The sequence below is a fragment of the Mastomys coucha genome, unplaced genomic scaffold (genome assembly GCF_008632895.1).
Source record: "Mastomys coucha isolate ucsf_1 unplaced genomic scaffold, UCSF_Mcou_1 pScaffold13, whole genome shotgun sequence".
Taxonomy (NCBI): Eukaryota; Metazoa; Chordata; class Mammalia; order Rodentia; family Muridae; genus Mastomys; species Mastomys coucha.
The window spans coordinates 21,198,135-21,213,076 of record NW_022196895.1 but is presented as its reverse complement, the minus strand read 5'-3'; the positions used below and the strand labels follow the sequence as shown (position 1 = coordinate 21,213,076).

At 45.1% G+C, this 14,942-nt stretch overlaps 1 protein-coding gene across 5 annotated transcripts in view; it reads right to left on the bottom strand.

The window, feature by feature from the left end:
* Positions 1-14,942, bottom strand: part of Fhod3 (formin homology 2 domain containing 3) — a 421,283-nt gene that overhangs the window by 148,963 nt on the left and 257,378 nt on the right. For all 5 annotated transcript variants that reach the window (XM_031365152.1, XM_031365155.1, XM_031365151.1 and 2 more), the window contains exon 7: positions 256-367. In XM_031365152.1, coding sequence (XP_031221012.1) covers positions 256-367 — 112 coding nt within the window. The remainder of the gene's footprint in view (positions 1-255; positions 368-14,942) is intronic.

The following is a 14,942-nucleotide window of genomic DNA, read 5'->3' as shown; positions in this document are numbered from 1 at the left end:
ATTGGAAGAATAGGTGCTTTGTGTGGTTTCAGTGGTAGAGCAAAAGACGATGGTCTGTCATGTCCTGGCTAACTCCACACGTACACGTTCTTCATTGTCATGTCCTATGCCAGCCATAATCTCTGTAGCTACCACTCTAGATTCCTCACGGAAATGTCTCCAAACAGAGGATGCCCCCCATAACTCACCAGAAGATAGGAAGCCTCCCTATGTAAGACACTGGAACCCTGGTGCCCCAGAGCAGGGACTGCTCACCTCTTTTGGTGTCAACAGCAGAAACAGCCTGAATGAGAAGTGGTGCATTGGACTCAGAATACTCCACGAAGACCAGCAGAAGCTTCAGGGCCGTCTTCACCACCAGACGGAACTGGAGAAAAGACAAAACATCACACAGAAGCATAGGCAGCCACACCCACCTGAGTGCATTATCCCCCATCGCCCATAGCCAGCACCCAGTGATCCGGCAAACCTGGAGCTCTTCTCAGGGATCACCCAGATTCCTTCACTAGTTCCTCATTTACCCTTTATTAGACACCGCAGCAGACAAATATTAGTGCTCCAAAACTGTGAAGATTAGGAATCTGAGGCAGAGCACACTGTCCAAGATCATACAGCTAGTGATCAGTGGAAACAAAAATTTAAACCCAAGGTATTTGACCCCAGAATTCATATTCAGCTTGCAACAAAATAAGGCAGTACATGCTGAGCTGGGGACTTCATTTGATCCCGATGACAGCAGTCATAGTTTTTATTTTTCCAGTGAGGAAGCAGGCACAACATGTCAAATGACTTGTTCTAGGCCACAAGTGCTAACAAGCTTGGATAAGCAAGAACCTGGGCCAACTCCCCAGTACTTAAAACCAGGCATAGCAGGCTGCCTGGGGCCTTGGAACTCAGAGATCCTGGACCCACAGCTCAGTATTTGTGAGGAGCTGCAGCCAGCTCAGAATCTTTCTTTCCCACAGTAGAGCTCACCCTCAGAGAAGCCATGAGCAACTCACTCAATGGAAGTTAGCCTGCCTTTCTAACTCTAACTTCTTTAATCCTGAAGGGTGCTGGGTCTGTTTTCCAACCTCCCAGTTGCTACTACAATCCCTCCCTCAAAACCTCCCTGACTTTTATCCCATTTTCTCCCAAGAATCTCTTCCTTAAGAAACACACACACACACACACACACACCCCTTACACAGAACACCAAGCCAACCTCAGGAGTCTATCACTTCTCAAGCTGTTGCTGCCACTATACAGCTCACAGGAGCCACAGTCGATCTTCTTCATCATCTTGACTTATCTGATTTAGACTCACCTAGGGGAGCAGGGGAGGATTCTGGGTGTATCTGTGAGGGGGCTGCTGAGAGAATTAACTTTTGGGGAAAGGACCTACCCTGAGTATGGATAGCACCATCCCATGGGCTGGAGGACTGGATGGAAGAAAAGAGGGAGAAAGAAGAAAGCACGCTCAGGGTTAGCGTTCTCTCTCTGCTTCCTGGTCCATGGGAATGTAGAGTCACTCTTTGTAGCTCCAACTCTGGTTAGCACAGAACAATGTGGTCCTACCTGTCATACTTTGGATTGTATTCTCTTAAGCCAGGAGTCAAAATCAATCCTCCTTCTCTCAAACCACCCCTGTTGGGTATTTACTTTGTCCTAGCAAAAAGAAAGGACCAGCTCAAGAGGGGGCATTTTAAAATACCACTGGCTCCAAGTCCTTTCTCCAAGGTCATTCCATGCCTTTGCCCCCCAGGTTCTTTCTCTGACCTGTCTTGTCCTTGGTCCCACTCATCACAGAGAAAGAAACTCTCCCAAGACTTACTATAGTCCATGCTCTAATTCTCTACTTCCCAACGACTCCATGTGATCATTAATCCAGATGTCAAGTTCACAGGATTCAGAAACTCTACAGAGATAAACTTCCCAGCACATCTGTGAGGGATTTTCCAGTCTGGGTCACCTCCCTGCCATTATGGACAATATCTTAAAAGTGTGAGCCCAAAGAGACCCTTTCCCCCCAAGTTCATTTTATCTGAGTATTTTGTTCCACCAACTAAACCACCAAGCAACCGCTGACTCTCCAACACAACTTGATAGGAACTTGACTTTATCTCAACTATTCAACTCAGCTGCCCAGGTCCATGGTGGCCTGTGTGCTATCAAATCTAATGGCCACTTCATGGATTTCATCCAACCCTCAATAGCGAATGACGGCCAATTTCTGGCTTTCAGAACAGGGTGGCTAGTCTCCTACCTCAGCGGTGACTTCTTTGCTTGTGCCATTCAGGGTGCTCAGTATGGCTTTGTGAAGACCTAAGACCTTCTGCCTGGGCATTCATTCTCCCTCTTTCCACACACCCTTTAAACAAGTTTATCCTATCCCTGGGTTTTAAAGTGCATCTAAGATTGGATATTAAATGTCTGTTGTTTTCCAGGTCCTGACTTGACATCTGGGCCAGGCTTTAGAGCCCTGGCATTTCTCAGATGCTACCCCTTAGGTATTCAATATGTCACTACCAGCCAGGGCTGTTCCTGACATGGCACCAGCACTGTGACAGACCTACTAAGGGAAGTTAGTAGAGTCACCTTTACTTGTCTCACTGCTCTAGGATCCATGTGAGGTAGAGCTTTTCCTCAAGCCATGCCCATCTCCTTCTCCACTCAGGGCCATCACAATAGTATCCGAGGTTGTGCCCCTGACACGCACTCTGTAGCTTACTGACAACTTGGAAACTTCTCTCTGGCCCTTTCACTCCCTGGGATCAGCACTACAGGCCTGGACTTCCCTTTTGTAAGCCTAAGAAATGCCACTTGTGAAAACCAGCTTCATGAGAAGGAGCCCCCCTTGTCAATGACCACATCACAGAGCCTCTTTGCATTCTGCTTATGACTTAGCTAGCTTCGGAGGCACCTCCCCTAGCCATGGGAAATTGGAACCCGTGAATGAGTGACAGGGAACCACGTAGCATTCATACATATCCATAACCATCCTCCCCGTGATCGAGTACCAAGAGTCACCTCTAGATCCTCTTTAGCACCACTGAGTGCAAATGCTGAAGGACCAGCTATCTTATGGCATAGTTTGGGAAACAATGACAAGGCAGAGCACCTGCGAGCTCAGCAGAGACACCACTTAAAGCAGAATCTTTTAGTCATGATGCGTGGGCTTTTCTACAAGGCTCCTACAGACATAGAGACTGAACACACATTTGGTTACTGTGCCGAAGAACCCAAGCTGCCCCTACACAATTCCTCTGACATCGAAGTGGCATGGAACAGGTCACAGCCAAGCTAAGCCAGGCAGAGGTCAGACAGAGGTCAAGAAGCCTCCAGGTCCTCCACCCTCCCTCCAAACACTTGAAAGTTCCTAACTCCTAATTCTAGTCTACTAGTCAGTCCTACCATCTCCTCCTTCCTTCCTGCCTAGGAAGAGGTTAAATTCCACAGCATTTTTCTCAACAAGTACAAGGGTTTCTGGCGGGTGGCAGTCTAGAAGAATGAACTGTGTTTTGTGTGTTTAAAGCTGGAGAAATGCCTTCAAGTCAATACAAACCCAACAAGTCCGGGCTTGGTGGCTTCCTCTGGGGGTAGAATATCATTATGTGGTTCCTGGGGACGAACCTGGCAGCCGCCCAGAGTGTGCTCTCACAAGGCTGGTTCTAGCAGGGTCTACTTTGTCAGCCCCATAGAATCCATCTGAGCCTCTGTGCAGTCGTAGTCCTTGACTTTCATTGTCCCTGGCACCCAGGATCCCTAAGCAGTGCACCCCACCCCACACAGTGCACCCTCCTACCCCCCATGGAGATCCCTCTGTCTTAGAGAAGCGAGTCTTCCTTTGCATGCTATCCTCTCCTGTGCTAGAAAGCCTCTGTTTGGAGTTCTTTGCGCACCATAATTTTATTTTATTTTATTTTTTAAAAGTTTCTAAACATGGTTTCTATGTTTAGGAGCTCTGTGACTTTAGCTTCCACTGAGTTTATGTTTGTTGCTTTCGGAAGCTTTACTATGCCAATGAATAGCAAGCACATTAGATAATTAAAGCGTTTTAGAGGCAAGAGCACTGGAACGTTAATTTGGGGCAAATTCCTGATACTAATTGAAAGCATGTCACAACTCATCCTCAGATGCATCCAGGGCTCCTACTCAGAAATTCCACATTAGCAGGATTGTGAAGACTTAAAAGTGTGTGGTGGTGGTGGGGCAGGAGCACTACTTCTCAGTAACTCCATAGTAGCCTTCACTTACCTAATGTTACTCTGTGAGTGAAGCAGCCTGTACAGGGGCCACATACCCCCTCCTCTAAGACCAGCACACTGCCTTTTCCGAAGCTCTTGAGAAATCCCATTCTTGCTGCTGAGAGGCTCACTCAGTGTTTTCATAGCATTCATGGGACGTTTGGTTTGATTCCCAAATTCACGAAGTCCGATCTCATCTTAGACATATTTGCATAGGAACTGCAGTTAGGAGTCCTAGCATACTGGGACCGGGCTAACAAGGGAGGCAGCCTTAAGGTGGGTAAAGGAAGGAGCATCCCAAACAGGGAGGGGTGAGAGCAAGCAGTGAGGGATGCCAGAGCACCCACCACTGCATAGCTCAGACGCTGATGGCTTCTCAGACACATTACACCCTCAAGGTATCCTTCCAACCTCAAATGTCCGATTTTCAGCTCAGACTGAAGCCCCTTCCTCTCCTAACACAGTTTCACTACCATTCATCAAGCGCACAGCAACCTGTCCAGCCCTGAGGGACGAGTCGGAAAGGGCTCATGAAGCAAGCGTGTGACACCATGGGATGGCTGGTTCAGCCATCATGAAGCAGACAGGCAGGTGACAATAGCCACAAGGAGTGAGCTTCAGTGGCTCACAATCTAATGGGCTGAGGAGGACAGACATCCCACTGCAGGAGGTCTTGCTGCCTGAGGTAAGACCTTTAGAAAAGGAACTATAAACCTAGATAGGTGGACTGGCTGGCCATGTTTGAGTTCCTGCCAATCCACAACTCTTTGCTTTCACTTCCAACAGTGTCAAGAGGCCCTTTGGGTGCCCAGCACCCTTTGAGACTCTAAGGGCATAACACAGGCCTGGTCATGCTTCCGGGACATGGCCCACTGTCTACTAAGAAAGAACTCATACACCCCTCCCCACACAGAGAGCATCACCCACCCGAGGGACAATGAGTGTTCTCAGAGGACAGCCCTAGCACTGTGATGACAATCGGGCAAGCTCAGAGCTGGCCCCAGCTAGCCCAGCCCCTCTTGTCCTCAGTGGAGCAGCAGAGCTGTGGAAAGGCTGGGAGGCCCCTGTCCACATCAACACTACCACTGGGCAAAGCACCCAGGCTCCAGGCACTGCCTTTGGCCTTCGTTACCTGTATTTTATTTATATTTTATTTTATTTGTTTTCTAGTTGAACTCTGTCCACTGGAACAAAGAAAATTATGAGGACCTTTGTTGCTTCTTTGTAAATAGCATCTTATGTATCCTGGGCTGGCCTCAAATTCCCTACAGAAGTAAGGACCAGTGTTGAACCTCCAACCCTCCTGCTCCCACCTGCTGGGATTATAATGTATATCACCTCACTTGGATTATTTTAATAACATTTATTCTTAAAAATTAAAATATAATTTATAATGTTTCTCTCTTCTTCCTTTCCTCCCTCCAATTCCTCCATGTGACCCCACTTTTCTCTTTCTCAAATTCACGGCCTCTTTTACATTAATTGTTATCATGTAGTTGTGTGTGAATGAATGTGAGTGGGTACACATGGACGTGTGAGTGCACGTACATGTGCATATGTGCATGTGTGTGCATGTGCATGTGTCTCTGTGTGTGTTGCATTCCTAACATACACACACATACATAAAACCTTCCCCATCCATATAATGTTACTTGTATGAATATGATTTTAGGGCTGACCACTTGATATTGGATTACCCATGATGGGGGAGGTCTCTTCCCTGGGGAAGACTATTCTGCCTGCTTTCAACATTCTTTAGTAGCTTCAAGTTCCTTGTGAAGGGTTGAGGCCCCATGAAAAGAATTCTGCTTCCATATTAGCATGCCTTTTCATGTTCAGGTCTTGCTTAGGCCACCATGTGCCAGAGAGAGTTTGCTATCAGATTTTGTCTCCTAAAAAATGTTAGAGACGCTATACCCAGTCACACTCAGTTTTATGTGGTATTGGGGCTCGAACTCAGAGCTTTATAAGTATTACAGGTACTAGACAAACACTCTATCAACTGAGCTACAATTCCCAGCCCTAGAAAATGATGTTAAGACTGTTCATGTTATTCTAAAACCTTATGTCTAAGCAGGACTCTGTGATAGTCCCTTTGCATGAAAAACATGCAGAGGCCAGGGATACTCAGCCACTGTACTTCATGAACACTGAGCACATTTGCAGCATAGCTGGACAGAATGCTACTCCAGTGCACTCGTTTACACTCCGTGTTCCTAGTCAGCATAAAACAGACTCTGATGAGCCTTCGTGAAAGTCAACATGCCCATTAAACAACTGAGGGTGGAACCTCCATATCTCACACATATGCTGGACATCAATGTTTGTTTCAGAGAGGACTGAGAGGGGCTTAGTGGGTTGGTGTCACCATTGTGCTTCACAGGGCTTTGATGTTCCTAGTGAGCTTGCAGGGGGTGTCTAGATTTTAGATAGAGTGCAGCTACCAGGAGCCTGAAAGAAAAACAAGGCAGTCTCTTAAGACATTTAAACTGGAACTTCATGTGCATTTCACTGGACTTAAGGAAACAGAAACAATGCAGTGGGGCAGGTTAAATATGCCGCTCAGTAAGTACAAATCCAAGCATCCCAAAAGCTGTCAAAATGCCAAGTCTTTTCTTAAAACTCAACAACCATAAAGAGAAAACAAGTTCCCAACCTTAGGACTTAAGTTACAGAAAGGATTAAGAAAGCACACATGATTTTGTTTCATTTCCCATAAAAGTAGCATAGGTACGTACTATGAAAATGGTTGTTCATCTTTTAAACTAGAAACTATAAGACAGCCTGATCTCTAAGGCTTTACCACATTGCTTATACATTTACCTATACTTTAGAACAGGCTAGGTATCTGAAAAAGAAAAAAATCAAACCAGACATGTTAGCTCATGCTTGTAATATCACCACTAGAGGCACAGGCGGAGGCGGAGGCGGAGGCAGAGGCAGGAGGATCTCTGCTAAGTTTGAGGCCAGCCTGGGCTATAAAATCAGTTCCAGATGGACCTCATCTGTAGAGTGAGGCCTTGTCTCTTATTCCACAGAAAATTCCAGTCATCTTTAAGACCCCTTATTTAACATTTTGTTCAAATGCCACCTACTCAAGTTGAGACTTTTGAAAAAGCAGTTCAAATTAAGGCCTAAGGGCTCCATAATTACTAAATGGTTCAACAAAAAAACTTAGGCTCCAAAATCTTTCTCTTCTCGACCTCTAGTAAGATTGCCTGCAACATGATATGGGCAATTATCAGAAATAAAGCACAGGCCCAAACACAGTACCTCAAGAACGGAATTCTGGGCCCTGGACCACAAAAATTCACAGAGAATGAAAAGATCAGGGTTGGCACATGAGCCAGGACAGGAAGTTACCTGCACCAAGTCGCTGAGCTATGGCCTCAGAGACTGACAGCTGCCTGCTTCTGACAGTGTAGTCTGCAGAAAGGAAGCCAACTCTGACCAGTGAACCCCAGGGGGTGGGGTAGGGAACCAGAAAGGCCTTAAGAAACTAACCAGTAAATAAGAAACTTTGTGCAGTATAAGACAGAGCGAGCTGTCCAGAAATGAAAAACAAAATGAAGAGTTACAAATCTCTATGATTAAATAGGTGTTTACCTGGAGCTTTGTTTGTGCAAACAGCAGAAAATATCCTCTTTCTTAAAATTTCCAGAAGATATTTAACATCATTATGAAGAGTCACATGAAAGCCTGGGAGATAGCTCAACTACCCAACATCATGACCTGGGTTTGACCCCCAGGACCCATGTGATGGAAGGAAAGAACTGACATGTGTAAGTTGTCCTCTGACCTACACACATGAACATGCATGTGATACAAACATGCCCACATACATACTCACATACTCACACACATTCATGCAAAATAAATAAAATGTAAAAAAAAAAAATTAAAAGGGACAATTAATAAAATAACATTAGCTCGCTCCTTTACCAGTGAGAAAGGGATTCCAAAGCCAGGCAAGAACACGCCAGTTAAGGGGCATCTAGTTTCTGCTTGCAGAATGGAATACTGGTTGAAGGAAATCAACAAGCTTGGATGCTTTTGCAGGATGCAGCATGTCCAGTTTGGGGTACAAAACCCCACATTCTAGAAGGCTAAAAAAACTTGTTACCTGGCCAATTTCTAAATGAGACCAAAGGAAACTGGTCAACCTGATTCTTGTCCTTAGCCAGGAGAAGAACCCCATCTTTCCTACTGGCTCGAAACATAGGCTTTGTGGAAATATGATAGATAATTTTTCCCAATGGAAAGGACTTTTCTTCTACAACCAAGTAGTCCTGGACTCACGCCAGCAGATAGCAGGTTAAGCCTGGCACAGTGAGCTCACTCGGTTGCCAGGCATCTCCATGAAGCGAGGGCACAGATCAGGCAGAGACAAAGCCCCAGGGGAAGGGAGCTAAGCGCATTGACAAAGGGAACTCCAGCCTGCCAGGCAGAACTCCCAGCCTCTGCTGTCCTGTGGACCCTCCACCATCCTAATAGACGCATAGTATTTTCATTGGGGGAAGAAGGGTACACTGGCTACTTGAATTTCTGCATTCTTTCAAATGTGTTGCAGGTTCAAATCACCAGCAGTGACTCCTCTTCTAGCTGCTGGGACATGGCTGTGTTCTCTGACCACAGAAGCAGAAGCATCCATTCCTGTTTTTACACCTTGCTTTTACAGGAAAAAATATATTTGCGAATGGTGAAGCAGCAAGGCTAATGTAGAGTGAAGCTTTTTGAGAGCAGGGGGAGGGGACCTAAATAACACTCCCTGAAGCCACACAGTGGACTAAAGAAGTGATACTTCTCCAGTGAGGCCTCTGCTGGCCGTCCCTCTAAGGCCTGGCCTTATCCTCTGGTCTCTGGTATCTTCCAACAGCAAGGGTTTGGGAAATCAAACATGAAATGGGGCTGGAGGAGGGGCTCAGGTTACTGCCAAGTACTTACAGTGCAGGCATAAAGACCTGAGCTCAATCCCAAAAATGTATGAAATAAAAGGGAGGGTGTGGGGGTGTGACTTGCTTGTAATCCTAGTGTTAAGGAGGCAAGAGGATCCATCTCCCCACTCCCAGACAGTTAGTCTAGCCTCCTTGGTGAGAGACTCTGTCAAAAACACAAAGTGTCTAAGGTATAACATCAGAGGTTGGCCTCTGACCTCCAAACACTAGCACACACATGTGTGTGCACACGGAAAAGAAATGACATGCACTGGACTTAGTACTCTGAGTGTGCACAGGCAGAGGAGCCAGGGCTGAGCTCTATAGGGACACTGACTTGGTAACCACAGGGCCAACCTGCCAATAGCACATGAATACACCGGGGTAACACGGGGAGCTTTAGAAATCCTACCTACCTAATGGAATGTTGATAAAATATTCACAAAGTTCAAACACAATTTCATCCACTAAATAGGTTTTAGTGATATCAAAATAGCTTTAAATATGGCATCTAATTAGAAGCCATTTCATTGACAACATGAGAAACATGAAATAAACTTCCATGAATCACAGCTCAGCCATGCAAGAGGCCATTATATGGGCATTAAATAGTACTTTAAACATTATAGTGACAGAGAAAATGTTTAGAATATGTTTAGGGATTACTATATAAGAAAAACCTTATAAAAATAAATAAAAAAAAGGTTTCAAAGTCAATCACCATGATTAACTATGGTAGGATTTCTGAGTTGTATTTTTGCTTGTTTTTACTTTTTAAAATTTCTACAGTTTAATACAAAGAGAATATTTTGCTCTTATAATTGCCAAAAAGCTTTAAACATTAGTTTTTATAATAATATCAAGATGTTGAATACATTCATAAGCTTGTATTTATTTCTTTACTGTTGTCATTAACTTCATTATGGAAATTAACATTAACCCAACTTCTATTAATGAAACATTTATTAATTCAAGTCATTTTAAAGTCAATAACAAAAAAAAAAAAAAACACAAGCTCCAAACCTAGTACTGACTTCGGACAACAGTACAGTTCAAGGAACTGACTGGCATTCTGAGCATTTCTTTGGCAAGACCATGTAGAATTCAATGATTGAGCAGATTTCATGGTGTTAATTATTTTTACAATGTGTTTTTAAACATAGAATTTATAATCGGATATTTTCCTATTTAGCTGCTGAGAGTTATCATTCTTAAATTAGCAGCAAGAAAATCTCCAAACTGAGGGCTAGGGAGATGGCTCAGTAGGGAGAATGTTTGCCATGTAGGCATGAGGACTAGACTTTGGAGCCTCACCCCTGTGTAAAGGCCGAGTGGGCACGATGGTCCTTCTGGAATCCCAGCATAGAGGAGGCAGACTCCAGAGATCCCAAAGAAATCTAGCTAACTAGACTAGAGAAGTGGATGAGTTCTGGGTTCAGGTGGGAGATTTCCTCAATAATAACGGAGAAGAAAGCAATAAAAGAAGATACCCCAAATCATTGCCTCACCTCCCGCTCCTGCATGCCCACACACATATGTGCACACCCAGGTGAACAAGAATACACACAGATATATGCAAAAAAGAAAATGGCACATGATCATTAAACTTGTCACTGATATTTAGTCTCTCATGGAACTGGGGGTGGGGTGGGGAAGGAAGAACGTGGCTTGAACAGCAGAGAGGAGAACAGCTTCCTCTCCAGAGAGGAAAAGGTGTCTGCCATGGTAGCTGAGGACACAGAGGTAGAGCCACCTTACCGAGCAGCAAAACATGCGCCAGTGCGATGGTTTTCATGAGTTCTTGAAAGCCAAATGGAGCCACCACCATAGCACGCAAGCTCTAGAAACTACAGTCACTAACACCAGCTGTAGGAGACTCTCTAGGAAACTGCTGGGACTTCTGGGGCAGGTCAGGAGCAGAACTAGACTGGACAGAGTGCTCTCACAGTGTAAAACCAGACATACCAGTAACTACCTAAAAGGAGATTGGTGCATATGAACTCTGAAAATGCACAGCCTGTAGCTTGCTGAGCTCACCACAGATCCCTCCCAAAATGTCCCAGGAAGGTTTTAGAAGGATATTTTGAGACAGAAGAGAACACCAGGCCCAGCAGTCTTGACTGAGCACATCTCTAAACCAGGATGTTGAGTAAACGTCTCAGAAAAAAAGAGAGCTATTCACAAATGACACTGGACACAGGGCCAGGAACAGTGCTCAGGATTTTACACATTTGTATCTGCTCAGCTCACAGACTATTTCTATTTTATAGATGAAAGATGACCCGCATGAAGGCTGTGTTGGACCCCAAAGCCCTAGCATGTGCTGGGAGATGCAGTGTATTTTGATTTTAGAAAGGCCTGTGAAGACATTGGGAACAATGGGCTGACAGTCAGAAAGGCAGCTCCCCACTCACTGCACAGTGGTCCTAAAGCCCCCCAGTCATCAGCGTTGTCACAGAGTCTGTGCTAGTTGGTCCACATTCTCTCTCCCCTCTCAGCATTCTGGTCTACAATGAGGAGGCATAGCTTATTAAATTTATATCATATAAAACTGGCACTAACCATTAAGATGATAAATGGCCAAGACAGAATTCACAATTATCTTGAGCCTGGAACTGTGGTCTGATCAATGAGGAAAATTGCAATGGCTTGCATTTAGATATACAACCATCAGTCACGGACATGCGGAAAGAAGAACTGGCAGGCATGGTGTATGAGAAAAAGCCAGGGAAGTTGAATGAACTGCCAGGCCAATTTCAGCCAGCACCCAGAGCTGCTGCTAAGAGGCCCACTACGGCAGAGATGGAACTTGTGGAAGAAAATGTCATATCCCAAGGAAGCTGTTATATGCTTTCTACCAGCTGCAAAAAGAAGCCAGTAGAATGAGGGACTAGTTTATCGGGTCTCTGTGATATCTAGAGCAAACCATGCACCGTAGCTTTGGCAGACTTATAGAACAGCCATCTTTACCATTTCAATTTCTAAATGTGGATATGTGTGCATAGTCAAGAGGACAACCTCACCTCTCACTACTCAGGAGCCATGCACCTTTATTTTTATTTTTTCCTTTATTTTGCAAGAAGGTCTTTTATTGGCCTACAACTGACCAAGTAGTCTAGGGAGGCTGTCCAGCAAGCCGAAAGGATCTCCCTACCTCTGTCTCCCCAGTGCTGGAATCATAAGCACATCATCATACCTACTATGTTTTTTTTGTTGTTGTTGTTGTTGGTGGTGGTGGTGGTGGTGGTGGTGCTGGTGGTATTTAATGTGGGTCCTGGAAACCAACTTCAGGTCCTTGTGCTTACACATACGTTCATTGATGATTGGATACGTATGTGCATGTGTATGTGTATGTATACATACATAGCCTCAGGCCCAGACAATGACCTTTGAATGCTCAGAGCAGCTCCATAGGGAATGCAGAGTGCCTGACAAACAGTATGCTCAGTGTTTGGAAACGGTATAGATGAAGATGCCTTTCCCTGTAAGAGCACCTTCCCGGCAGCTCCAGTGTCCATGAGGGCTGAGCTACACAGAAGGGACCACTTCCTTTCCTTTTCTAGAATTAGGAATGTGACTCAGGATGTCAGGACCACCTTAGCCACAGCATGTGCCACAGCTAGAGTTCTACAACTGTATGAACTGAGAACATTCTTCATGTCTCAGCCTACACGTGGGTCCCTGGAGCGATCACATATTGGTTTGGTGACAAAATACTTGTGACCACAGGACCTAGGGGGTACTCACTCTCATCTCCTCGGCAACCAGCACTGTGTCCTGACACAGGGAGGGAGCATTGGGACTGGGATCACTTGCTCAGTTCTCCGTTCCAAGCTTAATACCAACTTCCATGTTCCTGCCAGAGGCACTAGCCCACTCCAAGCTGTGACTCACTTCTTATTTCTGCTTCGAGTTTTCTAAATCCAGAAATCTAGGCCTCAGTAGCTGCTCTTTAAGATGTTTCCAAATTGCCCTCTTTCTCATTTTTAACTGCAACCCTTTCACAGACCCCATCACTGCATAGTAACTGTCACCATCCCTGCCATGTTCCTCTTCCTCTATCCCCATGCTCCACATGCCATGGAAGCTCTGTCCTAATGAGGCTTCATGGGGAAAACATGAATATGAATGTGTGTGAGAGAAGTTGGTATGGCTCTTTTCATTCCTCCCTAAATGAGTAGCGCGGGTTATATAAGAGCAGCATGCACATCTTCACACAGATGCAAAGGAAATCCACTGCTGTCTGATCAGCAGCCTGGCACACAGCTGGAAGAATGAGATGCAGTGGGGCTGGCAGAAATAGAGGGCAGGGTGAGCAAAGGTAGATGGGAATACAGAAAGGATGGTTTCCATGGCAACATCATGAGCATCTCTGATGAGGAGATGAGAGTCTCTTCCAGGGCCAGAATGGAAAACAGAGGTGGTTTTCTATATGAGGGTGATAGAAGGCCAAACTATAGAAACAGGATTATCCTATCTCAATTAATTAGAATTCCAGGTGCATAAAGAGAAAAACTACATACCCTTAACAAGTCATTATGGGGACACCCACCTCTTACCTCTGACTGAGGACTTTAGACATGGGCTCATGTAAATAGAAAGACTTTATTGAAAACATTTTGTGCTTTCTCTTTTAAAAGTCATTATTTGGCTGCAAATACATTATTTTCTTCTCTGGAGTTTCAAGTAACTACAAATGTGCATTGCATAATGACCCTCTGGCAGCAGCAAAGACACACCGAGTTGCCTTTCATGGGAGGAAAGTCAAGCATTATGAAAACAGAACAACAGGATTCTTTTTTTAACCAGCACTTCCTTTATCAGCGTTGTGCCTGTATAAGGCAAAGCCAGCAGGCTGTCAAGGCAAACCCTTCAGGTTTAAAAGCCATGAATCTGTCAACAGAAAAGACTAAAGCGAAGCGTCCCTTGCCTTCTTCACCTGAGCTGAGAAAACCTAGGTGGCTGTACTGTTTAATCTGGGTGCTAAGTGCAGGACTGAGGCTTCAATCTCTGAACCTAAAGGTCCTGGTTGAGGCACCTATTCTTCCAGATCCTTCACTACCCAGATGAAAGAGAGGGGCAGAGTATCAGCAAGTTTTGTAGAGAAAAGGGCATCTCAGGAGAACTGTGCTGGGGGAAAAAAAAAAGCTTTGCCAGTGGCTGCTGTTTTTTGCATTCAGCTGCTGACCTGGAACTGAGTATACCCAGTAGGGTGATTCAAGATCTTGTCTGACATCACTGTGAATGAGTCACAAGCTTCAGGTGTCATCAGTAGTCAGCCCCCCTCCAGCCCCCCTTTTTTTTTTTAAGCAGGACCATAGTCACCAAGGCGCAAGCTTACTAGACTCTATTTGACTAGCCTCACAATGCCTGGAAGTCAGCAAGTGCTGAAGAATGGATCTTAGGGAAAATGGACAGTAAAGAGAAAATGCACATGTTCTATGGAGTCTAGTGCTAATGAAGTCAGTGGGTGTGGAAGAGACAACTGGTCAACCCAAGACAGAGCCTGTGGAGGGACCACAGAGCAAGCAAGGACTTTGAGGACCAGCCAGCCAGGAAAAACATGGTTCCTCTGCTGATTTCTGATTTTATGATTCTCCATGTTATTTTAAAATGCAGGGCAGATTTTCCCTTGTTTTCCTGTTCAGTTCATTTTCCCTGCAGAGTGAGTCCAATGAAAACAATCAACATGACTGTGGTGACACACAGGCCAATGGCTGTGAGATGAATCTGCTACTTCCTGTTTGTCCCATCTCTTCTTTATACTTTTCCTTTTGAGGTT